Source organism: Prionailurus viverrinus, chromosome E1 (genome assembly GCF_022837055.1).
Source record: "Prionailurus viverrinus isolate Anna chromosome E1, UM_Priviv_1.0, whole genome shotgun sequence".
Lineage (NCBI taxonomy): Eukaryota > Metazoa > Chordata > Mammalia > Carnivora > Felidae > Prionailurus > Prionailurus viverrinus.
The window spans coordinates 10,808,993-10,835,778 of record NC_062574.1 but is presented as its reverse complement, the minus strand read 5'-3'; the positions used below and the strand labels follow the sequence as shown (position 1 = coordinate 10,835,778).

At 52.9% G+C, this 26,786-nt stretch overlaps 1 protein-coding gene across 4 annotated transcripts in view; it reads left to right on the top strand.

Annotated features, from left to right (window-relative positions):
* Positions 1 to 26,786, top strand: part of EPN2 (epsin 2) — an 86,595-nt gene that overhangs the window by 16,374 nt on the left and 43,435 nt on the right. For 2 of the 4 annotated variants that reach the window (XM_047832098.1, XM_047832096.1), the window contains exon 2: positions 23,524 to 24,288. In XM_047832098.1, the coding sequence (XP_047688054.1) occupies positions 23,694 to 24,288 (595 nt within the window). In that variant the 5' untranslated portion in view covers positions 23,524 to 23,693. Of the gene's footprint in view, positions 1 to 10,494; positions 11,093 to 23,523; positions 24,289 to 26,442; positions 26,614 to 26,786 lie in introns of those variants that run through there. The other 2 variants (XM_047832099.1, XM_047832097.1) reach the window with 2 other exon arrangements.

The window sequence follows — 26,786 nt, the reverse complement described above, 5'->3', positions numbered from 1 at the left end:
GCGCTAAGTCTCAGAGAATGGTGAGGGTGCCTGTTTGAACGGTCATCAGAGAAAATTTGGAAAGTTCACCTAAGTAGGAAGAACCAAACTTGAACTTGACCTATAGCCTTGCCCCTGTAGTCACTGTTAATAGTTTGGTTTGTTTTCTCTAAGTTGTTTGTTCGTTGAGTACCCAGGGGTCCTTGTGTTGTGTGTGACCATTGCCAGGATGGTCCAGAGCTTTCCCTTGAACAGCCACAGTGGGAAGAGGTCAGTGCCCCCTGCAGTTCGTCCCCTCCTCCCTTGCTGGGGGTGGCTCCGGTCTTCAGCCTCCAGAGGCTCTGGGAGGGCACTCAGGAACTCTCTGCTTTGCCGGATTGCTAAGGGCTTATTAACCAGTTGGATGTGGGTGAGGGAGGGGGGACCCTGACTGTGGAAGCTGTTGGTACTGGTGCGGAGATGGGAAGTGTAGAGGGGGAACCGGTCTAGGGGGAGGAGGGCTTCAGGGCCGGACGGTGGAGCCAAAGACTGACAGAGGCTTCCAGAGAGGGGCAGGCTGGCCCCTTGGGCAAAGTTACCTACTGGTCTCTGGGCCTCAGTTTCCCCCTCAATGGTATAAACGAGAGAGTGGGACTAAGCGATACCCAAGTCCGTCCTGACTCCCAAATGCTTTCTTCCATCCTCAGTAAGAGCGGCAGTCAGGCTGGCAGTTGTTTTTGTCTTCTGAATGTGTCTTTTCCCTTTGGTGAGCTGCTGATGAGGTGTCGGTGATGTGGGTGTCGGCATGTTCTTACTGCAGTTTATTGCCTCTTCTCAGAAGTCCCTGTCGGAGGAGGAAACAGGCCAGTTCCTTAGGAAATGTGTGTGCCTGGGGCTCAGCAGCTCACTTCTGATCCAACCCGGAGAGCTGGTCCAGGTTGTAGGTCAACTGGCTCGCTTCAGGGGCACCCATGACATGTCCACGTGCGGTCATTTCCTTCTGGGGCCCTCAGCATTGCTGCCGCACGGGGACAGGCAGAGGGGTCATTTGTGGGTCCCTGTGAGTGGGTGTCCCACGCCGGGGACAGGTCCCCGCTTCTCTGTCCAGCGGTGTTAGGCACGCCTGGCTGGTTACTGAGCCAACCCCAGTGACAAGCTGTTAGCTTTCCCACAAGACTGCACATCCCAGGAGGAGAGCAGATCCTGATGGGTGCCGCGTTCCGCCCAGAGCCTGGTGGTGGCGGATGGCTTAGTATATATAGACTTGTCACTTTGAGGTTTTCATTTGTGTGCTACATCACACTACCAGCTGGTGGATATTTAAGAAGTCTTTTTGACAGAAATTTAAAAGCTATTATGGAGCCCCCCCCCCCCCCCCCAGTTTAGAAGAAGGAAATCCATTTAAAACTCAGAAAGGGGAAACAATGTTGTCTTCTTTAAGAGAGGAAAAAAAAAAAAACCCTCATTCTGTAACGTACCGGCTTCTGAATCAAGACTCAGAAATGAGATTAAAAAAACAAACAAACTGCCCTGTGATCTGTGCTGACAACACTGAGACTGCTTGGGATTCTCTCTCCGCCCCGCCCCCCCCCCCCCCCCCCTGCCCTCCCCTGCTCATGCTTGATCGCTCACTCTCTCAAACAAATAAACATTAAAAAAAAAAAAACTGTCCTGTGAGGCTCATGGAAATCGAATTTGGAATTGGTCAGCCTAAAGTTTGTCTCCTTTCAGTAGGTAATGTGGAAATACGGTTTTGCTGTTGTTGTTGAACATGAGCACAGTACCTCGTTGACTTGACATGTTTTGAGCACTGAGTCACTTCAGAGGGAAAGTTCCAGACAAGGATCACATCCCTTTGAGGGCCAACAGCCTGTCCTTCTCACTTGGCACTTCTTTTCGCCCTCTTCACACTTGCCCTGTTCCCCGGCTGGCTGCTGGCTGGGTGGTGAGGAGGGCTGCCTTCTGATCGAAAGACCCAGGCTACCTGCTGGGAGCTTTCGGTCTCTGATGGGTCTTGAGGAGGCTGAGACTCCCCTCCCCCCCGGAACGGAACGCCTGGAGGAAGAGTCCGTGTTCTCTGTTGCTGGCATCCAGGGCCCATCCCTGTTTGGCCTGCGCGCTCTCTTCTGGCCTCCTTCTCACTGCTGTCCCCTCCCCACTGGCCCGGCTGGGTCCTGAGCCCGTCATTTTGCTTGGAATGCACTCTGCCTGCCGCTCAGCCACCTTGACCTTCCCCTTGCCCGCTCCACCGCTGGCCCGTACCCCTTGGGCTTCCATAGTAGGGTGTCGGCTGTCTGTGTTTCCCTGCTTCCCATGGGCTGTGTCGTGTGAGCTCTTTGCAGACAGGGTTTGCGTCTGACTCACCTGCGTCCCCCAGCACTCTGCTGCCACCTGACCAGGGGCAGGTGTTGAGGACACACTTGCTGCACAAGTGGGGGCTCGTAGCCTCTTGTTCCTCCCTTCCTTGCCCCTGCCCCTGGTGGTCAGAGAGGCACCTGCTCAGGGCCATGCAGGGGTGGGGTGGGGGTGAGGGGCAGGAGGTGAGAGTAGCAGGGTGGCAGGGTGGGTAGGGGCGCGTGGACCTGTGGGCAGCGCAGGGGAGGGTGCAGGTTGGAACGGGGTATGGACAGCTGGGAAAGGCCACCACAGGCCATTTGCGGCCTGCCAGGTGTGAAACCTGAGGAGCCTGGCCGAGACGATGCAGACTGTCTTCTAGTCCTTGCCCTTCAGCTGTGGAGGTGGAGGTGGAGGTGGAGGTGGGCTCTAACAGGTCGACAGGCTGAAGGACACCGGGCTGGGCGGAGGCTTACGCCTGGCTGCTCATGGCACCGGCACGTTGGCCAAGGGCTTGGATATTTTTTTAAAAAATTTTTTAATGTTTATTTTTGAGACAGAGAGAGCACAAGCAGGGTAGGGGCAGAGAGACAGAGGGAGGCACAGAATCTGAAACAGGCTCCAGGCTCTGAGCTGTCAGCACAGAGCCCGACGCGGGGCTCGAACCCACAAACCATGAGGTCATAACCTGAGCTGATAACCAAGCTGAGCCACCCAGGCACCTCCCCCGTTCATGCTGTGTCTCTCTCTGTCTCAAAAATAAATAAACGTTAAAAAAAAAAAATTAAAAAAAAATAAAAAAATCCCATCCCCTAAACAAAGGCATTCGGGTTGTTTCCAGCATACCTCGCCTGCATCCAGTAGTCTTATCTGTGCATCTTTCCCGCGTGTGCAGGGGGCCCTGAGGGTAGCGTCCCCCAGGGACACCGGTGGGTCAGAGGGCAAACACATTTGCAATGTGGGTAGATTTTGCTAAATTGCCCTCTGCAGGGGTTGTTCCGATTTGTACTTCCATCCAGCAGGTATGAGTGCCTGGTTCCCCACAGCCTTGCCGAGAGAAGGCGTAGTCAGATGTTTGGATTTTTGCCAACCTGACAGGTGTAAAAGGCATCTCAGTGTAACCTTCAGTTTGCATTTTTCTGAAGTGTGAGCCGATCGTGTCATATGTTTAAGGACTACTTACTTATTTAAGAATACTTATTTATTGTTGGGAGAGTGCGTGTGGGGGGGTGGTAAGGAAAGGCGGACAGAGGATCCAAAGCGGGCTCTGTGCTGACAGCAGTGAGCCCGATGTGGGGCTTGAACTCACGAAACATGAGATCATGACTTGAGCTGAAGTCGGATGCTCGACTGACTAAGCTACCCAGGTGTCCCGGGACCATTTATATTTTTGTGTGGATGGTTCTTTTCTCATTTTTTTTCTTGGGTTATTGGTTGTTTATTTCTCAATCACTGTGAGCTCTTTATGTTTTGGGGAGTTTAGTTCCTTAAGTTAGGAGTTGTAAAAATTTCTCAGGCTAGGAATTGTTTCTATCTAGCCAGATTCTTTTTTTTTTTTTTTTTTTTAATTTTTTTTTCAACATTTATTTATTTTGGGGACAGAGAGAGACAGAGCATGAACGGGGGAGGGGCAGAGAGAGAGGGAGGGAGACACAGAGTCGGAAACAGGCTCCAGGCTCCGAGCCATCAGCCCAGAGCCTGATGCGGGGCTCGAACTCACGGACCGCGAGATCGTGACCTGGCTGAAGTCGGACGCTTAACCCACTGCGCCACCCAGGCGCCCCCTAGCCAGATTCTTTAAGTACCTCCCTCCCACCCCCATCTCCTGTATTTAAAGATTCAGACTGTGGCCTTGGGACAGAGTCTGGTCTCTATTGGGACAGAACCACAGCCTTGGCTTCCTTCCAGGATTTTAAATTAATTGACCACAGACACGTTTTGAGTCTGCACGGGGGTGGGCTACGTGGTGTGGTGAAAACAACCAGCCCCTCATGTTTCTGTGGCCCGACACAGCAGAGACTTCTCTCTCTCCTCGTGCCGCGTGTCCAGTGTGTGCGGTCATCGGCGTCATTCACGGGCCCAGGCTGATGGAGGCACCTTTTTTTGTTGTTGTTGGTGGTGGTGGTGGTTATTAATGGCTTTATCGATTCACAATTTGTGCACCACGCAATAAAGTTCACTTGTTTGAGATACACGGTTCAGTAGTTTTTAGTATATTTACAGTTGTGCAACAATCAGCATAATCTTAGCATTTCATCACTCCCCCAAACACCTCATTCTCATACCCGTTAAGCAGTCCCCCCACGCCACCCCCGACCCCAGCCTCCCTTTACCTTCTGGCAACTGTCAGTCTACTTTCTGTCCTCTGGATTTGCCTGTTCTGGACATATAAACGGAGTTACGTATACAGTAGATAGCCTTTTGTGCCTGGCTCCTTTCTTTAAGCATGCGGTTCTTTTCTTTTTTATTTTCTTTATTATTTTTTAATAAAAAAATACATATGTTTTCAGGAATAGAATTGTGATTCATCACTTACATACAACCCCCAGTGCTCATCCCAACCAGCATCCTCCTTAATGCCCCTCGCGCCACTAGCCCTTCCTCCACCCAGCACCCCGCCAGCAACCCTCCGTTTGTTGTCTGTATTTGAGAGTCTCTTATGATTGCTCTCCCTCTGTTTTGGTATTATTTTTGCTTCCATCCCCTTATGTTCATCTGTTTTATATCTTATTCCACATATGAGTGAAGTCCTATGATGTTTGTCTTTCTCTGACTAATTTCGCTTAGCACAATACACTGTAGTTCCATCCACATTGTTGCAAATGGCAGGATTTCATTCTTTTTGATTGCCGAGTAATACTCCATTCTATATATATACCATGTCTTCTTTATCCAGTCATCCATCAGTGGACATTTGGGCTCTTTCCATCCTTTGGCTATTGTCGATAGCGCTGCTATAAACATCGGGGTGCCTGTGTCCCTTAGAATCAGCATTTTTGTATCCTTTGGATAAATACCTAGCAGTGCAATTGCTGGGTTGTAGGGTAGTTCTATTTTTAATTTTTTGAGGAACCTCCATCCATACTGTTTTCCAGAGTGGCTGCACCAGTTTGCATTCCCACCAGCAGTGCAAAAGAGATCCTCTCTCTCCGCATCCTCGCCAACATCTGTTGTTGCCTGAGTTATTAATGTTAGCCATTCTGACAGGTGTGAGGTGGTATCTCAGTGTGGTTTTGATTTGTATTTCCCTGATGATGAGTGATGTTGAGCATTTTTTCACGTGTCTGTTGGCCATCTGGATGTCTTCTTTGGAAAAGTGTCTATTCATGTCTTCTGCCCATATCTTCACTGGCTTATTTGTTTTTTGGGTGCTGAGTTTGGTAAGTTCTTTATAGATTTCGGATACTAACCCTTTCTCTGGTATGTCACTTGCAAATATCTTGTCCCATTCCATCAGTTGCCTTTTAGTTTTGCTGATTGTTTCCTTTGCTGTGCAGAAGCTTTTTATCTTGATGAGGTCCCAGGAGTTCATTTTTGCTTTTGCCTCCCTTGCCTCTGGAGACATGTCAAGTAAGGAGAAGTTGCTGTGGCCAGGGTCAGAGAGGTTGTTGCCTGCTTTCTCCTCTGGAATTTTGTTGCCTTCCTGTCTTACGTTTAGGTCTCTCATCCATTTTGAGTTTATTTTTGTGTGTGGTGTAAGAAAGTGGTCCAGGTTCATTCTTCTGCACGTTGCTGTCCAGTTTTCCCAACATCATTTGCTGAAGGGACTGTCTTTGTTCCATTGAATATTCTTTCCTGCTTTGTCAAAGATTAGTTGCCCGTATGTCTGTGGGTCCATTTCTGGATAGTTTGTTTGTTTGTTTGTTTCCATGATCTATGTGTCTGTTTTTGTGCCAGTACCGTACTGTCTTGATGATTACAGCTTTGTGATAAGCTTGAAATCCAGGATTGCGATGCCTCCAGCTTTGGTTTTCTTTCTCAGGATCGCTTTGGCAATTTGGGGTCTTTTCTGGTTCCATACACATTTTAGGATTGTTTGTTCTAGCTCTGTGAAGAATGCTGGTGTTGTTTGAATAGGGATGGCTTTTTCAGAGTATTTTCAAAGTTCATCACGTTGTAGCGTGTATCTGTACTTCATTCCTTTTTAAGGCTGAATAATATTCCGTTCTGCACCACATTTTATTTACCCGGTCATCTGTTGATGGGCAAAGCTGTTTTCACCTTTTGGCTATTGTAAGCAATGCCGCTGTTAACACTGGTGCACAGATTTGCGTGTGGACGTATTTTCCTGTCTCCGGTAGATAGGCAAGCTCTGTGTCGACCCAGGCCGCCACCATCACCACCACCTTGGGAAGGGAGTTTAGAGAATTACACACTGGCTTTTAAAGTGTTTGATGGAAAAAACGACACATTTCACTTCTAGCAGATTTTATTGGCCGGGGCCATGACTGACCTGGGGACATGCAGTTCCCGGAAGGACGTGAACTGGGAGTCCTTGGTGAATGTAACTGATTTCTACAGAGAAGAGAAACGGGCATTCGTGGGACCCAGGAGAGCGAGTCCGTGTGGACAGGCCAGTCTGGGAAGCGTTCAGTAGTAAGGTGGGGAGTCCCAGGGTAGAAACTACCTGGAACTGAATAAATGGGGCAGCCTTGAAAGCCGGTCGGTGAGAAGACCTCGGATCTTTCAAGCGGCAGCTTTAGAAGTGGGTGATGGTATCGGAGAGGAGCAAGGCGGTGTCGTGCAAGTAACCTTGAATTGGCCGAGGTTTGGGACCGGGCTCGCCCAAGTTTTCACAGCAGGTGTTGTGGCTCCGTGCAGGGGACGCAGACCTCACCCCACTCATGCTCGGTGTCACCCACCTCTTGCTTCTTACCCGTAAAATGCCGCCCTTGCAGAATTCTGGCACACAGTAGGCACTGAGTAAGGTACAGCTGTCACCCTGATGCATTTGGCTCGCTGCAGCCAAGCCTGCGGTCACCAAGTGGCCATCCCCAGGCCTGCGGTTCATGTTTTCCTTGCGAAGCATACACGTGCCTCTTCTCGGGGCCTGGTTATCCCCAGGGTGGCCGAAAGAGGAGGAGGTCGGTGGTATTGACGTGGCCGATGAATATTCCAAGGCGAGTAAACAGTTCTTCCTCAGCCTCTGGCGCAACAGATTTCTCAACTCTGAGCCCCAGAGAAACTGGGCAGATCTGTGTGCGCCCTCAGTCCTACACCCTTGTATTATTTTTCTAAACAAAGCAGGACAATGGCAATGTAAACATTGTTTGAACAAAAGCATTTGGCTAATGGAGATAAAACCAAGAGGAAAATAACAATTTTAATTTCTTTTTGGCTTTTGTGTTTTGACATTTGCCAGCATACTTTAATCTTTTAAGAATTAAAAAAATTACACGGTTTGCAGACTGCTGTTTGTTTCTGCTTGTTAAATTTAGTGTGAAATTGCCTCAGAAATCCCCCCCATGTCAGCTCGGTCTTGTTTTCCTCTTTTGGGTTGGGGTGGGGGGGTGGGGAGGTGAGGGGCCAGTGGCCTGCAAAGCGTGTGGGCGAGCATGGAAACTGGTAGAAGCAAAAGCTTTCACCTCCGTTCTCACAGCTTGTGCGCGTCCATTGTCTTGTGGTGCCTGGCAGGCCGTCGCGTCCACTTTCCAGATGAGAAGACGGAGGTTCAGGGACGTGCCTGAACACTGGGGGGGGCGGGGGGGGGGGGAGGAGAGGCAGCCATCTTTCCACTCTGTCGGGCTGTCATTTCTAACCCCCCACAAACAGTACCGAGAGGTCGCGTTTTACATTCTGTCAGAGCATCTGGAGGTTTGGTTGGGGCGCAGAGAGGAGCTCAGAGACGTTGCGGGGGGAGCGTGGGAGCAGGTGGGGCCGGACTCGGGGCCTGTGGAGTCATTCATTCCCGCGGCAGATGTGTGCCAGGCGCCGTGCCAGGCCCTGTGAGGCGGGCGGCAGTGTGGAGACAGTCGGGGCCTCTGTCCCCCCGAGAGCTGCAGTCCAGAGGTCGTGGGAGGAAGGGAGGAGAGCGGAGGGAGAGCCGGAAGCCCAGGCAGGCGGCAGGTGGCGGATCCTCCAGCAGAAGGGGAGGGAATTGGGGGTGATTTGGATTCGGTTTTATCCTGAAACCGGGGAGGAGGTAGTCGCCCCGGAGGTGCGGGCCACGGTGCCACAGGTCTGGGAAGTGGCCTCCCCCGCGAGGATGTCTGAGCCACTCGTCGGTGTCATGAGAAGGCATGCTGCTCACGGCACCCACGGGCAGGCTTCTTGCCGTGTCCTCTGGACTCTTCTCTGTCCCGGTTCGTTAGCATCACTCCCTGGCCTCTCCCCTCGCCTGCGCCGGATGGTTCTCCGGGGTCTCCGGCCCCCCTCCTGGCACTTCTTGGACTTGGCCCGGTGACTCCTAGCCTCCGTCCCTGTTCTCCCCTGGTCGTCTCACCGCTCCCCCCAGAGGAACGTGTGGACCCTGGTGCCCCTCCCCAGCCCTCCGTGCCCGCTTTGCCGTCACCTCCAGCTACGTTTGTTTGTTTGAAGGCAAACTACGGGTTCGGCCTCTTTCCTTCTCCTGAGACCTGCACACTCTTCCCACCTCTGTGTTCTGTGAAGGGCGCCTCTGTCCTCCTGGCTACCGCCACTCCACCTGTCGCACCCCGCGCTGACCTTCAGCTGTCGGGGGTTCGTTCCTGCTCCGCGTTTATGTCCGAGGCCTCCCGCCTTTCTGCTCCCCTGCTGCCCCCGCATTCGGGCCTCAGTTCTTCTCATCGCCCCTCGCGTGGGTTCTAAGTGGTCTTCCTGTCTTCCTCGTCCTCCCTCCTCCCCACCCTGGCCCTCTCACCCTGTGCTGCTTGGTCAGGATTCCAGAAATACTGTTGTGACAGCGTCATTGCCCTGCTCCCAAACAAAACAAAAACCAAGCTCTGTAGCTTTGCTCCAGCAGTATTTCCTAAGATAATTTTGAGTGGTACGCAGTCGAATGTTAAATTTTAATAGTTCTTTATCTTAAAAATGCCCTAGTACTTTGGCAGTTGAAAAAGCTCAACACTGAGTTACCCATGAGCTGGCGATTCCACTCTTCAGTGTAGACCCAGGAGAGCTGAAGGCGTATGTCCGTGCAGACACTCGTACGCAAATGTTCACAGCGGCACTATTATTCATCGGCCAAAATAAGGGGGAAACAACCCAGATGTCCTCCAACGAAGTAGGTAGATAAAGAGGTAGTATCTCCATACAATGGAAAATTCCTCAGCCCTGAAAAGGAACGAAGTCCTGATTTATACTGCACCGTGGATCAGTGTTTAAGATGTGTTAGGTAAAAGAAAGAAGACACGAACGGCCAGAGGTTGGATGATTCTGTTCATATGATATGTCTGGGAAAGGCAAATCCAGCAAGACGGAACGTGGACAGGGGCGGGGGTGGGGAGCGGGAAGGGGCTCGGGTGGGGACTAACAGATGCACGGCCCCTTCTTGGGATGACCCTAGCACAACACTGTGGAATATACTAAACGGGAAGTGTGATTTGTGCACTGAAAAATGGTGAATTTTATGCTCTATGAATTCTGTCTCAAAAACAAAACAAACAGGGGCGCCTGGGGGGCTCCGTCGGTGAAGCATCCGACTTCGGCTCAGGTCATGATCTCACGGTTCGTGGGTTCGAGCCCCGCGTCGGGCTCTGTGCTGACAGCCTGGAGCCCGCTTCGGATTCTGTGTCTCTCCCTCTCTCTGCCCCTCCCCTGCTCACGCTCTGTCTCTCTCTGTCTCAAAAATAAATAAAAACATTAAAAAAATTAAAAAAAAAAACAAACAGGCCCCCCACTTCCCAAATGTCACAGCAGTGATGCCTGATTTCGTGTATGTTGTTACTTAGAGTGGGTATTTGAATTTAAAAGGAAATGGATTTAAAGAAACACAGTAAGCGAACAATAGTGCCACTTAGAGGGACAACTAAATCAGGCTGTTCCTAAGACAGCACCTGGCGCGTAGCAAGCGCTCTGTAAGTGTCAGCCACTAGCATTATCATTTTGGGGAGGAAATGGCAAAATCTTGCAAGTGAGTAACCACGCAAGTCCAGATTTCGTAGTGTGCTGAGTGGGGCCCGGGCAGCACAGTCTCTCCCCGCCGGCCCCCTGGAGACCCCACTCCCTCACCCCTCGCTGTCTCTGTGCTCTGCCTGAACGAACACTTGCTCGTGCCCCTCATTCTTCAACAGCATTGCCTCAGATGCACTCGGCATCCTACAGCCTGTCCTGATCTTCCTGTGAGCTGCCCCGGGGCCAGCAGCTTGTAATCTGCTCTGTGGTCCCCCAGCGCAGACCAGAAGCCGCGTCTTGTGCCTCCCGAAACCCTCGTGCCTGTTGGAGCCGTTCTTTTCACACTGAGCGAGTGAAGAGGAATTGCTGAACCTGGTATCGACTAAAGCATTAATACGTCTGCTCTGTAATGATAAAACGATGTCATTAAAGGACAGCAAAAGTGTTTTCAAAATCCGTGGAGAGCTTTTGCACACCCTGAAAATAAGCAGTTCTACTCTTAGGAACGTACTCTGGAAACATCCTGCCCCTGTGTCCTGGGAGCCGTGCGTGCACAGACCAGAATTATTCATGATGGCAAAAGTTTGGAGATAGTTTAAGTGTCCATTGGCAGGAGAGTGTGTATAGATTGTTACATGCGAACATAAAGCAGGTGGGCCACAGCTAGCCTTATGGCGCGACGTGGATGCACCTCAGGAACATAGATGGTGTGAAATGACAGAAGCAACTCGTGGAAGACCACACATTATTTGGTTTTACGGCACTGATGGTAAAATAATTTTCTGCTTTAAACAGCGAGGGACGGGGCTCCGGGGTGGCTCCGTCGGTTAAGCATCTGACTTTGGCTCAGGTCACCATCTCGCATTCGTGGGGACCAGCTCTGCATCGGGCTCTGTGCTGACAGCTCAGAGCCTGGAGCCTGCTTCAGATTCTGTGTGTCCCTCTCTCTCTCTGCCCCTCCCCTGCTCGTGCTTTCTCTCTCTCTCTCTCTTTCTCCTGTCTCTCTCTCCCTCTCTCTCTCTCTCTCAAATAAACATTAAAAACAAAAAATCAAGGTACTGAAGAATCCAGAACCCGAGCTGTTTGCCTGGGGCAGAGGAAGTAGGGAGGGGAAGGGCACTGTGGTCGTGCCCTAGGCCTTGAGACCGTGGGGGATCACAGGGGTCCCTTTTGTTTGTGCCTCACATGTGGTTTGCACTTAATTCTTTTATGTGCATCCAATAACACATAATAAAAACTTAAGCAAACAGAGGAACAGCAAGAAGACGTTAGGGCCAGCTCACGTCTTTTCTGGGGCAGAGACTCTGACATTTAAGAGTTAGAAGGAACATTTCCTCCTGACATATCCATGAAAGGAATAATACAAGGGGGCGCCTGGGTGGCTCAGTAGGTTAAGCGTCTGACTTCAGCTCAGGTAATGATCTCAGGGTTTGTGAGTTCGAGCCCCACCTTGGGCTCTCTGCCGTCAGCACGGAGTCCTTTTAGGATTCTCTGTCTTCCTCTCTCTCTGCCCCTCCCCTGCTAGTACTCTCTCTCTCTCTCTCAAGTAAAGAAACATTAAAAAAAAAAAAAAGAAAGAAAGAAAGGAATAATGCAGACTTCTTGATGTAACTGAATTAGTGGAAGATCTGGTTATAGCCAAAGAGACATCATTTCTTAAGGATGTGAGTTCTGAAGAACACATTTAAAAAAATCGTTTTGGAGTCTGTGGTATTTCAGACTTCTGTCCTGACTGATTTCATTGTATTGCCAGTCTGTAGAACCTTACACATTTCAAGGGGAAGCTTTCTTTGAAGCGCATCTTTAAAACCTTTTTCCTTTGTGGGCTACGCTGGTAGGAGCTGGGAATGCCAGGGTCTGATCCTGGTACAGCATTAAATTGCTCTGGGCCTTGGTGTCTGCACGTAGGTGAGTCCTCAGGCCCTTCCGGCTCCAGCATCTTTGCCCCTGCTCACGTGGCTTGGTGAGCTGGCTGGGGACGGGACCGCCACCCGGTGGCCAGCTGCACAGGGGTAGGAAAACAGTTTCTCCTCCACCATTTTCTGGCCTCTCAAACACAGAGGCAAGAGGCGCCTTTCCGGGCTGCAGCGTCAGCAGGGACAAATTCATGGTTCTCGTGACTTTGAGCCCTGGATGGGACTGAAGCCAGAAGGAATACATACAAAGTACAGAACAGGACCAGAGGCCAGAGGTCTGGGATCAAATCCTGGTCCTAACCCCTGCTGGCAGTGCGGCCTGGGCTGGTTCCTGAACCTGTCTGTGCCTTAGCTTCCTCCTCTGTAAAAGGAGTTTAATAATTATAGCTCCCTCTAGGACTGTTACGGAGATTTAATAAAGAAACACGTGTGTTCTCAGAACATGCCTGGCATATAGTTGGGGCTCAATTAATATTTGCCAGTTTCTATTAAAGAGCGTCTTCTCTTTCTCCTGCTGTTCTAAGGCTATTCTATCACAGTTACTAGTAACGAAGAATTAGCACACGGAGACCTTTCTTGGAAATGCCAGCCACAGAGAAAAGCCGGAGCCGGTGACCCTGTTTACCAGGTTGCTGTGTGGTCAGGAAATGGGCGCTTGTGGACCAACAGACTGGTAGACGATAGCCACCCAGCACGGTTTTCACGGAGAAGCTCCCGTGGGCTTTTGTCTCCTGCTTTGGAAGTTCTTTTTTTTTTTTTTTTTCAACGTTTATTTATTTTTGGGACAGAGAGAGATAGAGCATGAACGGGGGAGGGGCAGAGAGAGAGGGAGACACAGAATCGGAAACAGGCTCCAGGCTCTGAGCCATCAGCCCAGAGCCCGACGCGGGGCTCGAACTCACGGACCGCGAGATCGTGACCTGGCTGAAGTCGGACGCTTAACCGACTGCGCCACCCAGGCGCCCCTGGAAGTTCTTTTTGAGTCGCCCTCGGGGACGTGCCGAGTAACATCCTTACCGATGTCCTCCCCTTGGTGGTGCCGGGACGAGGACGCAGATATTTGGACACCTGTTATTTGCCAGTGTCTCTCCAGGCACCTCGATAAGAAATCCCCGTGTTGGCCCTCACATGCGGCCTGACGCTGGCCGGCTTTGCTCCCGAGCCTAGGCTGTCGGGGGCATCGAATGGTCTCTGTTCTGCGTGGGGTCCGGGCCCTGACGACTCTCCGCTCCTGTGGTGGCGCTCGTGAAGCTGGGGGCCTGGCAGTCCTGTCCTCGGGCAGTTCATCCCTGGGCAGTCAGTACGGCAGCCGCTTAACTCCCGTGACGGTGAGCTGAGCGGAAAGGGAGACGGCGTTAACGCTGCTGGTCTCTAGATAGACGGGACTGTGAGAACTTTAAACACGGTCTTACTTGTCGCCCCTGTGTTCGCTCAGCGCTCACTGTGCGCCGGGCTCTGCTCGGAGTGCTCAGAGTGCACCACTCTGCCTGTGGTGAACACAGGCAGGACCTGCTCTCACAGAGGTCAGGGGCGGGGGGCGGGGTGGGGGGGTGGAGGGGGCACAGGGGAGAAACAGGTTCACAAGCGAGAAAACGCCGTGCAGAGCGGGGCTTTGCTGAGCATTCAAGGTGGTGACGTGGCAGGGTGACTGGTGGGTCTGAGGAGGCGATATTTAAACTGGGATAAAAATGACCAGAAAGGCCATCCAAGTGACAGTCGTGGGAAGAACGGCAGGCAGACGAGGCAACAGGTGGGTAGAGGGGCTGGGGCCTGTTTGTGGCACATGGGCTTCTCTGAAGTGACAGTGAGCAGACTGTCCCAGTAATAGGACAGTGATTGGAGAAGAGGATGCAGCACATGGTGACACAGAGTTAACCTTCGAGTCCTGTCCTTCCTCAGGGCAGCCCCGGGCCCTGATTTCAGAGAATCTGGCCTATCCTTTCTTTCCGATTGCCCGTTTGCCGAGGTGAGCCTGTCCTCTGGTCTCTGGGGCCCTGGCTTGATCCCCACCCCCACCCCCACCCCCACCCCCGGCCGGCTGCCTGGGGTGGGGGATGGGGACCCAGGCCCAGCCTTGAGGGTCAGTGGACATCAGCCATCACTCCCTGACAGTCCGCGGAAGTAACTCCCCAGCCGCCCATGGAAATTGGCCTCGTTCCTTCACAGCCGCTGCGAGGGGAGGCCCGACTCCTGGAGCTGCTGCTTTAAGGGCAGAGAGAGGTGAGCAAACCAGTTGTTTTCCTCCTGGCTTTGGGTTTGCTCTTACAAGTGTGGAAATACGTGTTCCTTTCCTGCAGGGTTCCTCTTGGCAAGCATCTCGAGCTCCGTTTGAGAAAAGTGGTAGCTCTCTGCTGTGCCCGAAACCAGGTCTGTGGGGTCCTGGCCCAGGGGGCCCATAGTTCACCCTCACGCCGCTCCCGCTCTCTCGCGCTGGCTCCTCGGGAGACGGCGACGGCCCGGGACTTCGTGCCATCACAGCGGCCAGCCAGGGCTAAATTAAGCACAAAATCATGGGAATTCTAAATTTTCCCATGCAGCTCTGCATTTTTTTCAGATGTCTCAAGCTGGAAAATTGTACTGATCAAAGTATAATCCATAGCTGGTCCTGCCCCATGGGGGTGGGATGGGTGTGTGGAGCCATCAGATGCCCCCATGCCGTGGTTCCCAGTCTCTGGGTGGCATTGCAGCCAGTTATTTGTGGGTATTTCTAGTAGCACAGTCACAGTGTGTTAGAAATAGAGACTCTCTGGCCCAGGGGTCACACACAAGCTGCCTTCCTTGGAGGAGGGAAGGGTTCTGAGGGCTATTCATGCCTCCAAAGGCCCAAAGGAAGCCATACCGTTTTGCCCACCATTGAGCCCCACAGGCCGACAGAAGCATCTGCCACTAGGCTCGTAGCCAGAGTTCTCACCTCACAGTCAGTGACCTGTGGCTGAGCTGGTCAGGGCTCCCCGTGACAACCACGGAGGTGGCAGGGAATTGAGCCATTTGTCAGAAAGAGGGTCTTGGGAATTGAAGGGTTTAGGGAGAGCATCTGGTCTACGCCATCATTTAAAAAATTTTTTTTTAATATTTATTTATTTTTCAGAGAGAGAGACAGAGAGAGAGAGAGACAGCGTGAGCAGGGGAGGGGCAGAGAGAGAGGGAGACACAGAATCGGAAGCAGGCTCCAGGCTCCGAGCTGTCAGCACACCGCCTGACGCAGGACTCGAACCCGCGAACCGTGAGATCATGAAGTCAGACGCTCAACCGATTGAGCCGCCCAGGCGCCCCTTGGTGTGATTTTTTAAGAATGCTGTCAATGATTGGTCATTTGCAAAACGACTTTGAAGAGTAGAAGAGAGGTGGGGAGCATTAAAGAGTTCTTTTCTCTTTTAAAATGGCATATTTATGCCTTGCCCTGGTCCAGTTGTCAAGATTTTGATCCTTGACCCTCCCGGTGAGAGAGCCACAGCTCAACATACCCCGTCTCCTAAATCGGGGAGTGAAACTAAGTGGCTGTGTCCGATGGCCAGAGTGTAGCCAGAATGGCCAGAGCAGCTCTGACCCTGGCTCACGTGATCTTTAAAAATGACCGCATTTCAACACCCATATCATCTGCACCCACAGGCTGCTCTTCTCAGAGACTAAGTGGTCGGGGCACGCTGGCAAAGAGAAAGAGAATTCCTCATGGGTGTTTTCAGTACTTTAGAAAACTTTAGAACAGGTAAAGCCATAGAAAGCTATCTGACTTGCTTCAGTGACTGTCAGATCCTGGCAGAGGCCGCACAGGATGTTCTCCGGTGGAGGACTGGCTGCCTGGTGGGAGGAGGGGCAGTGCCCAGCATTGGGGCGGGAGTCCTTCATTTCCACCTGGTGGTAGGTTAGCTGACACCCCCATGGGGCTCTTCCTCCCCTAGAAGTGAGAGCGGAGAGGTGCGTGGGCAGTTTAACCTGACCTGCTTTATCATTTAGAAGTCAAGTCAAAAATGTTTGTTTTTGGGGCACCTGGGTGATTCGGTTGGGTAAGTATCTGACTCTTGGTTTTGGCTCAGGTCACGATCTCACGGTTGGTGAGTTCGAGCCCCGCATCGGGCTCTGCACTGGCATTGTGGAGCCTGCTTGGGATTCTCTCTCTCCCTCTCCTCTGCCCCGCCCCTGCTGTGTTCTCAATCTCTCTCTCTCTCTCTCTCTCAGAATAAATAAACATGAAAAAAATTTTTTTTCATGTTTATAATAATCCTCCTTTTTGGATGGTGATATAAAATTTGATTTCTCCATTCAGTGAAGAGAACACTTCTTTTTTGGCTGAATCTCACCATTTTTCTGGTGAACGTAAAGGGTGTTTCTCCCCCCACCCCCTTTTCCTTTCTCCCCTGTGCATGAGCAGTAGTCATTAGGCTCTGAGTTATTGCTAGCTTGGCTGATGCAGGGTCATAATAGTCCTTTCTCTTTAGGGTGAAATGATTACTGTGGAAAAGAATGTGGCACTGTCCATATTGTCCTAACTGGACCGTTGTCTTCTGGAAAGCCGGCTCAGTTTGGTCATGTGAGCCGTAGTCTCAGCCACCCCCTGACTGAGCCTCCTTGTGATGGTCGTGGTACCCTTTTCCCCAGTAGGAAGGTGGAGATGTTTCCTCACTCGTGGATTGCACGCAGAGGAGAATTAAAGCCAACTAGTCAAGGCTTGCAATGTGTTTCACAAACTTTTGGTGTCTATGAGTGTCATGCGGTGACACCAGGGCACTCACTCCAGGATACTCAGAAATCACCCCGGGAGCTTGGCCAGGGTGTCGCCTCCCCTCGGCGCTGCCCCCAGTTATTGTGTGTCTGGAGCTTTTTGACCAGTCTCCGCAGGGGCTTCTGGAAGACGGCCGACGGCGGGCCACACTGGTGTGCCACGGCAGGAACGGTGGCCGTACCCCCTTCCCCAGCTCTCCCTGTCCTCTGCCTCGAGAACAAAGTGCACGTGAAGCCACAGGAGGCTGCCACACACAGATAGTCTGAGCCCTCATCTGAGATGATGGTTTTCGGATCAGTTCACTCAGCCGTGTCTGTCGACCGAGACTGGGTCATCACAATCGGCGTTGGTTGACCTGCGGCTGTTAGGTTTTGGGGAGCAGGGGGAGACCCTTGGGGCTATTCCCTCATAGCTGGTCTTGCCCCCTGATGATGATCCCTGGTCCCTGCGAAGCCACTGCCAAGGTCTTCTTAGGGATGTGGCGGGGACCTTGGTGGGCAGGGCGTGTGTCTTCTCGGAGCCCGGCCGGCCACGCCCGCCTCCGTGACGCAGCAACGCAAGAGCGGCCCAGGGACCTCCGGGCTCTGACCGCGGACCCACCCGGACTGCTCTGGGTAGCGGAGAGAGCCTCTTCTTTCTTTCTTTCTTTCTTTCTTTCTTTCTTTCTTTCAGCGACTGGGAACGCTAGGTTTGGAAGGAATTTCCCCACCCAGTTGCACAAGCCCTTGGAGCACATTTTTATGGAATTCTTCTTGCCTCCAGGGGCACCGCTCTGGCCTCGGAATGTTTGTTTGTTTATTTAGTCTTGTTCTTTGGCTATTCCAGTCTCCGGTGCCTCTTGGATTCTGGTTGTGTTTTCAAGAACGCCACGGTTTGTCTTGCCCAGCTTGTCCCCGGCGAGCGTGACCGTCGGGCTCTCTTACTTTGCCGTCACTCTGGAAGAGACCTTGACTGGTGGCCGCCTGCGTTTTGAGGAGTGACGAGCCTCTCCGGGAGGGACGCGGCTCCTCAGCCCGCCTGAGGTCGTGGGTCAGATGTGCCTGGGGAGAGTCTGGTTGGTGTCCCCGCACGTCTACTTGAAGCCCCGTGGGGGAGTCGGGGTGGGGGGCACTCACTGTGCGTCTGGTGTTTGCCCGTTGCCGGCTTTCCTGCTCTCAGGGCGCTCCTCGCGCTGGGCTCGCTGTTACAGGTGACGGCACACGTTGCTGTAGGTTACAGGTGACCACGCAGGCACCTGCGTGGAGGAGAGATGGCTTCAAGCACAGGTGGACCCAGAGGCTCCACCCGTGTTGTCTTGCTGCCCTCCCTCCCTCCCTTTGCTCTTTGCTTTCTTCACTGTCCCTTTAGGTTTAGGGAACCCCGGCCCTGTGGTGGCTTCCGGCAGCTCATCCACCTTCTGGTTTCCTAGCACTTTAGAGCCACCCAGAAGGGCTCCGGACAGCCCAGTCTGGATGGCCCACCTGCCGTGATGCAGCCACTGTGGTTGGGGGCCTGTGGCGCTCTGTCGGGCAGAGCCTGGGCTGGACCTGCTCCTGGCCGCTTCCCCCTTGGAAGACCCAGGATCTTTCTAAGACAAGAGGAAGTGGATGTTGCATCAGCAGAAACAGTAGATTCCATTTCCAGGACAGAAGCGAAAGAGATCTCTGGCTTAAAGAATCTCCTCCGATACTGGGGCCTAACTGTAGAAAAATGAGTGTCCCCTTCTATACTGGGTAGACTGCTGGCTTTTGATGGGGGGGGGGGGGGTTCTCCAGAACTCTCAAAGGCCTTTGGGAAGGCCTGACAGAGATGCGCATTGCCCACGATGAGACTTCCCCAGGGCGGCTGAAATGTTCAGTTTCTTTGCCGTTTGTTGGAGTTGATCAACTCAGTGAGGTTTACCTCTTGTGCACCAGAAGCCTTGATTCTTAATAAAACAAATTAGTACATTTTCAAAATAGGCTAGTCAGGGCTGGGGCCGGAGTGGGGAGGTGTGGTGGGAGCCCCGCCCCGTGTCATCTCATCCAGGGTAACAAATGGACATCCTTCGGCTCCTGGTCAGCTGTTCTGTAGATGCAGAAAAATTCGTTTGCTTTTTTTTTTTTTTTAAGTTTATTTATTTATTTTGATAGAGAGGGAGAGAGAACGAGCAGGGGAGGGGCAGAGAGAGAGGGGGAGAGAGAGAATCCCAAGCAGGCTCCCTGTTGTCAGCACAGAGCCCAATGTGGGGCTCGATCCCACGAACCGTGAGATCAGGATCTGAACCCAAATCAAGAGTTGGATGCTCAACCGACTGAAACACCCAGGCGCCCTAAAAATTTGTTTACTTTGAATAGAAATCTCAACTTGGCTCCATTCAGAAAATATTGAAAGTCCTAACAGAGTTGTACAAACTTTACCACTTATAATGCAATAGTTTAAGTCGTGTCTGATAACAGAACTCGATTTCTGAAGCTCTTTCTGATTACTGATTTTTTTAAATGGTTATTTACATTTGAGAGAGAGAGAGAAAGATAGACAGAGAGGACAAGTGGGGGAGAGACAGACAAGGATACAGAATCCAAATCAGGCTCCAGGCTCTGAGCTGTCAGCACAGAGCCTGAGGCGGGGCTCAACCTAAGCCATGATGGCATGACTGAGTCACCCAGGTGCCCCATCTAATTACTGATATTCTGATGGCATTTGTCCCTTGAGTTGTTGGTATGTAATTTATGGAAATAAGCCCTCCCCCCTTTTTGCCATCTTGGTCTAAACCTTTAACAAAGTTTATTTTTCCTTCTTGTTTTGACAATCCCCATCGCCTCCTACCTCCTGCCTTCCCCCTATCTGAGCTCAAGCTCCTTAATAAATGGGGGTATATGAACTGACCACGGCTTCCTAGGCTTGATTGAGGAGTCCCACGAGGTCACAGATTATCCTGTACTAGTTAGTTCAGGCTCAGCGAGCTGGAAACGGAAGAAAACTAGCAGATGAAGAGGGAAGGTTTGGAAGGTGGACCATGCGTACTGTTCAAAAAAGCAAGAACAAAACAAAACTTAGGTTCTGGAAACACTGCAGGGTATATATTTGAAGATGCGCTGTGTTCGGGGCCTGTTTTGGGGAGGGAGTGCCTGGCAGATGTTTGCCTGGAGAGGAGATGTTTAGGTGTTGACTGTCCAATCCTGAGGTTCAGGGGGAGAAGTTTTGGAATGGGGAGAGTGAGGTCTGAGGTCCACATGGACAAGTGCGGTAGGGCCCCCCAGGTCCCCGTCCCCAGTTGGGGCCTCCTGGGAGATCCGGGGCTGTGGTCCTGCAGCCCACTCGAGTGTCGCTGGCTTCTCTCACGGCAGGAATTGGAAGGGTCGGTCTACAGAGTCTCTGGTGAGGCGTGCCACCCGGCTGGCCTTGAACATGGTTTCTTGGAGGCACCTCTGGTGTCCTTTCTCCTATCAGGAATTTTGTATCCCCAGGTCTCCTGAGTCTCACCGCGTGCCCATCCTGAAAGCACCTCTTATCTACGGCTTTACAAAAAAGGCAGGCAGCCATTCAAATTATATGGGCTTTCTATATTTCTCTGACTGTAAGAAATGTTTTATTAGCTTTGCCCTTCTTAGAGCCTAAATATTTCAAAGAGACTGCTAACAGATGTCTTTGCAAGTTGAGCCTATTAGAGAAAAAACCCTGCCTTGGTCTGCAGCCCCGGTTTCTCAGCTCCTTTCCCAGCCTCTGTCTGGCAGGGCAGGAACACTCCCCGCCCTTGATCGGAGGAAGTGCAGCCTTTTCTTTGCCACCAAAGGCCTAGGAGGCTTGGTGGGTGCCCTGGCCAGGCCTCCTGGCCTCTCCTTGGCCTCTCCCTAGGAGGACACTGGGTCCAAGGTGGCTGGACTAGAAGAAGGGAGCAGAGCCGGGGCGTCATTTCTTCCTCAGGAAATTGTTTTTGTTTTGTTTCTCGTTATGTTTCCAACCATTTGAGGCCTTCTTACCAAGACCATTTGCTCTCATGCTTAATCAAAGCTGCTTCCTGACCTGGAGGAAGGTGGCCGAGGACCTCTTCAGCAGCGGATTCCTACGCCTCCTGCCTCCCTGACAGTGGGAAGGTCGTACCTGCCGCGCACCAGATGGAGTGACAAACGGGAGGGGCCCGGTGGTCCCTGGCACGTCGCCGGGCCCCTGGGCGTTAAGTCCAGCTGAATGTTACTACTGATTTTGACGAGTGTTTGTACTTTAAGCTGAGGGATGCTCATTAAAAATCAAAGTGTTCCTTTTTGCTTTTGAGGCCTGCCCCATCCCTGGCAGCAGTGAATGTTGCTGTGAATGAAAAAGCCTAACTAAATCAAATGTGCAGGTCACCGTGAAAATTTTTATCCCTGGTCCTTTGACAGGCTTTAGAGGATTTATGAGAGCTGGCCAGATCCGTGGAGAGGCAGAATATGCCTGCCTTCTGCTGAAGCCCCGTTCTGTGGCTTCAGATGGGGACAGAATTCTTGGCATATCTGAGGCTGGAGGGAAGGCCTTGTTAGCCATAGAAGATGTATCGGTTGTCACCAGGATAAAGTTTTATGAGCTGTCCCTTATTTGTACGGTTACATGTGATCAGTGATCATTGTGTTTCCTGTGGTTCTTCCCTTCCCCTCACCCCTACCGCATCTCTTATTTGTTTATTTATTTTTTTGATGTGCCCATTGCCCACGTGAGGCTTTAGATGAGGAAGGTGAGGGCCATCCGTTGTTTCTCTGGCAGAAGCAGCACAACAGCTGCAGCAACTCGTCGGGAGGATGGTGGGGAGGACGGGGAGGACGGGCCACTGCAGGAGGAGGGGGCAGGGAGCAGGTCCCGGCCGCACCAGGCTGCTTTGGTGGAGGTGACCTTGGTTAGCTGACCCCATGACTTCAGGTCCTCGGGTTCCTCACCTACCTTACCTGGAGGCTCTTCATGAGCATTCAGTGAGCTAGAGCCTGGCCCAAGGCTGCCTTGGCTGCTTCACAGCCGGAAGAGCCTGAAATGAGCCCGGTAGGTGGTAACGGGGGGTGGGCAGGGGGAGGGCACTTGTTTCGTGTCCGGGCTCCAGCTGTGCCGCTCTGTCTTTGGCAGTCCCTGGGGTCCACTGGACCTCAGTTTCCTCATTTTACCGATGAGGAGTAACTTACGTTATCGCTTCCTCCCACCCTCTCAGGTGTCCTCAGCTTTGAAGACACACTGGGAGTTCTTTCTCGCGGAAATTCCTTCTGCCTGCCTGCCTTTGCAGCCCCCAGCAGCCAGCTGAGTTGGTCGTTCTGGCTTTGCGTCCTCAGATCCTCTGTGCTCACCTCCAACCCCTGCCAGACTGGCCTTCCAGAGGAGAGGGACACTTTTTAATCTGTTCTGTAAATTTATTCAACAGTATCTATATCCACGTCAGGCACAGTGTGGGAAGCTGGGGGGTTGTTGATGAAAAGACCACACTCGCTGACCAAAGCCCATTGTCAGAGATGTGGGCCTCACTCTAGCCCAGTAGATGTTTCTTCTCTGGAGAGGGGGGACACGTGTGTCCATGCCACAGGGCTGGGTGGACCCGTTAATGTGTAACCTTGGGCCTCAGTTCTGTCCTCTGTGAAATGGGGGGATTGGGCTAGAACCAGGTTGTATCAGCTCAGGCCAGATGCTGGAGACTCTGAAAGTCCACTGGAGGGTCCTGACTGTGCTTTAGAAGAGTAGTTGGAAACCTTGATAAGAAGTCAGGAGAAAAGCGGTGCTCACAGAAAATTCCCCGGAATTTAGAAGCCCGCTCGACCAAAGCCAAATGCTGAGTGATTTTTAAAGGCATAGATAGCACCTGACCGACTCAGCACAGTGTGTGACTCTTGATCTCAGGGTTGTGAGTTTGAGCCCCACATTGGGTATAGAGATTACTTTAAAAAAAGGCATAGAGGGGTGCCTGGGTGGCACAGTCGGTTAAGCGTCCGACTTCAGCCAGGTCACGGTCTCGCGGTCCGTGAGTTCGAGCCCCGCGTCAAGCTCTGGGCGGATGGCTCGGAGCCTGGAGCCTGTTTCCCATTCTGTGTCTCCCTCTCTCTCTGCCCCTCCCCCGTTCGTGCTCTGTCTCTCTCTGTCCCAAAAATAAATAAAAACGTTGAAAAAAAAAAAAGGCATAGATAGACATTTTGGGGGGGGGGGGTAACATATACCTGAAACAAGTCTTTTCTTGCTCCCATAGGTAATTTAAAATTTGTCAGGACCAACTTCTCCCAGCATTATGACTGTTCTCTTCTTTCGCCAGTGAAAATACAACCCACAGAAGAGCCATGCCAGTGGAAATGTTTTGAAAATAGAACAACTGTTACAATGTTTACTTCCTGTCTTCCCAAGGCTTAAACTTGAGTTTAGGTTGTATTCATTATTAACTTGTAGTATTGATCTTGTCGCAATTTTTTTTTAAAGGTGGCTCTGTCCCCTCCTAGGGAGGCTGGAGTATGTCCACACCTCCCGCAACCCTCCTGACTGCCCCCCCCCCCCCCCCCCCCCCGCGCCACCAGACCTCAGTACCTGCCCTTTCCAGAAAAGGCCACAGCCCCCTACTCTCTCCGAGGCGTGCGTGCTACAGTGAGCGTGTTTTCTTTCTTCCTCCAGGTCATGGCTTCTGGCTTCTCGGACCTGAGGCTCCAGCGGAGGACATGACTCTCAGGGATCCTACTCCAGATCTGTTGCGGAGACTGAACCTTCGCAGGGCACGAACTCGCCCAGGACAGGAGAATCTCTCTCTCTGAAGGGCTCTACGATTGTCGCCAAGAAAAGTAACAATGGCGACTTCGTCTATCAGACGGCAAATGAAAAACATCGTGAACAATTACTCGGAAGCGGAGATAAAGGTCCGGGAAGCCACCTCCAATGACCCGTGGGGCCCGTCCAGCTCCCTGATGACGGAGATCGCGGACCTGACCTACAACGTGGTGGCCTTCTCCGAGATCATGAGCATGGTGTGGAAGCGGCTCAACGACCACGGCAAGAACTGGCGGCACGTGTACAAGGCGCTGACGCTGCTGGACTACCTCATCAAGACGGGCTCCGAGCGGGTGGCCCAGCAGTGCCGCGAGAACATCTTCGCCATCCAGACCCTGAAGGACTTCCAGTACGTGGACCGCGATGGCAAGGACCAGGGCATCAACGTGCGCGAGAAGTCAAAGCAGCTGGTGGCCCTGCTCAAGGACGAGGAGCGGCTGAAGGCCGAGAGGGCCCAGGCTCTCAAAACCAAAGAGCGCATGGCCCAGGTCGCCACCGGCATGGGGAGCAACCAGATCACCTTCGGCCGCGGCTCCAGCCAGCCCAACCTCTCCACCAGCTACTCGGAGCAGGAGTACGGCAAGGCGGGGGGCTCGCCCGCCTCCTACCATGGCTGTGAGTAGTGGAGGCGCCCCCCACCCCTTGCCAGCGCGCTGGGCCTCAGGTGGGGTGGGCGCCCTGGGGCTGAGCGAGAGCTTGTATCTGTCCTTCGTTCTCAGCTCCCTGCAGCCTGCGCAGCACCGCCGGTGGTCTGCACCGGGCCACGGCGACACGGGGGCTTGGTCCCTTGGCTGCTCTGCCTCCGGGGTCTCAAGACCCTCTGCTGCTCCGTGGTGTGATTCGGTACATCCGGGCAGGGCCAGCCGGCCCTCGGGGAGACGGTCTGCCCCTTTCCCCCACAGGGAAGGGCCGGAGTGAAGCGACTGGCCTGCCCCACAGACGGTGGGAAGTTGACTGTGTTTGGTAGGTAGGAGGAAACGAACGTTCTTTCTCGATGATAATCTCGTTTCTCTAATCTCATTAAATGTTTGTCTAACCACTGGGCTGCGGGTCTCCCGACCGGCTCAGCGTGTTAGTCTACCTCAGCGTCCCAGGGGAGAGAGATGGGCTGTCTCTGTCTCCCTTAAAGAGGGAGGGAGAAGGCAGAGGCCTCTGCAGGTGCCAGCGTGAGCAAGGCCCCTCTTTGGACATGTGGGCGAGAGCTCTTGGTGATTTGCTTTTGCATGGCTGGGTCTGTGCTGGGTGGGGCTGCTCTGTTTTCTCGTTTTGCATGTCGGATTATGCTGGGCCTTTGCCCAACATTCGGACGAGATTTCAGGGAACAGAAGTGGAGTTCAGGGCCTGACGGAAGCTGGTCTCTGTGAGCCACATTGGCATCCTGGGCATTCACTAAAAGTGGCCCCGGGAACAGGCACCCTGCTGCTTTCCCTGATGCTGTGTCAAGACAGGTGGCCCTGGTGGCCTGTGGGGACGCAGAACTTGTATCTTATGGCTGTAAAAACAAAAGTGCATGCCCCTACACAGCCTTTCGTTTTGGTATCGGTAACACTGTCAGCATAACACCAGCCTTTTTTATTTCTTACACATTTTTTTTAATGTTTATTTTTCAACGAGAGAGAGACAGAGAGACAGAGAGAGAGGCAGAGACAGAGACAGATCACCAGTGGGGGAGGGGCAGGGAGAGAGGGAGACACAGAATCCAAAGCAGGCTCCAGGCTCCGAGCCGTCAGCACAGAGCCCGATGCAGGGCTCGAACCCACAAACCTTGAGATCATGACCTGAGCTGAAGTTGGACACTTAACCAACTGAGCCACCCAGCCACCCCATTTTTTTCTTTTTTTTTTTTTTTAAAGGAAATTGTTTGTAGCCTGACAAACGCCTGTCGGTCTCTGTGTGGTCATTGGTTCTGCTGGCCGACCACCTACTAACGGCTCCCGCCTGCAGGTGTCAGTTTGACGTTGTCCTGCCACCAGCAGCATTTTGAGAAATGTGTCAAATGGGAGATTTGTGTCCCAAAGCCAGACTTCCTGGACTTCCCTAGGAATTCCAAATTATGACCGAGCTTGGAGAGGTTAGCATTTTCCTTGTCCCTGTTTCTAGTCGTGGCTGTTTCCCTCTCAGTATGAACTGCTCTGCTGAAGCCTAGGTTGTGACCCTCGTGAGACCGCACGAGAAGGAAAGCGACCTGCGTCTCCAGAAGTCTCCGTCTGGGCCAGGTTCATCACCAAGGTGGTGACGATTGCCCTTTAAAGGGAGAGCTCGTTTGTTGCTCTCAAGGAGCCGCCCCAGCCCCCAAAAGTGCCCGCTGTGGGTTGAGCTGGTCTCAGGCTGCCTCGGCTTCCTGCCTGGGAAGTGGACGCGCCTGTGCTCTGCAGCCACTGGGAGCCGCCCTTCTCGCGACGTGCCTGTTGCGGTCATTTCTGTCCAGAAGCCAGAGGATCCGAAGCGAGAGCTAGAATAGCATCCCGTCCATCAACAGCTTGTGGGACGTTCCCCGTGCGGGAGCCGGGGGTTCGGGTCGGGCACCGGTGGCAGGCCCGCCGGCCTTCTGCTGGCCTGCCGGATGCTGTCACGGCCCCAGCTCTGACGCTTTCCGGTTCCCTCAGACCTTGAGCTCGAGCTGCATGTTCAGGGTCAGAATGTGGTCAGCGGGCTGTCCGCCGCCCCCGAGCGCCACGGGCCCCGGCCCCGGCCCGCACCGTGCCGCTCCCACTCCCTCTAACGGCGTGTCTCTCTCTGTGTGTGTGTGTGTGTGTCCCTGCCCGACAGCGCCCGAGGCCTCGCTGTGCCCCCAGCACCGCGCAGGGGCCCCGCTGGGTCAGAGCGAGGAGCTGCAGCCGCTGAGCCAGCGCCACCCCTTCCTGCCGCACCTGGGGCTGGCCTCCCGCCCAAATGGCGACTGGTCCCAGCCCTGCCTCACTTGTGACCGCGCAGCCCGAGGTGGGACGGCGGTTTGCTTTTCTCCTTCCTGGAAACGCTGGGCGGCTTGCTGGGGGTGTGCTTGTTGTGTGTCAGTACAGCCAACTCTCTCCCTGTCTCCTCCCCGGCCTCTCGGTCCACCCTCCCGCGGACCCAGGGCCCCCTTTTTCCTGTCTCCCTGAGAGCCCCCCTCG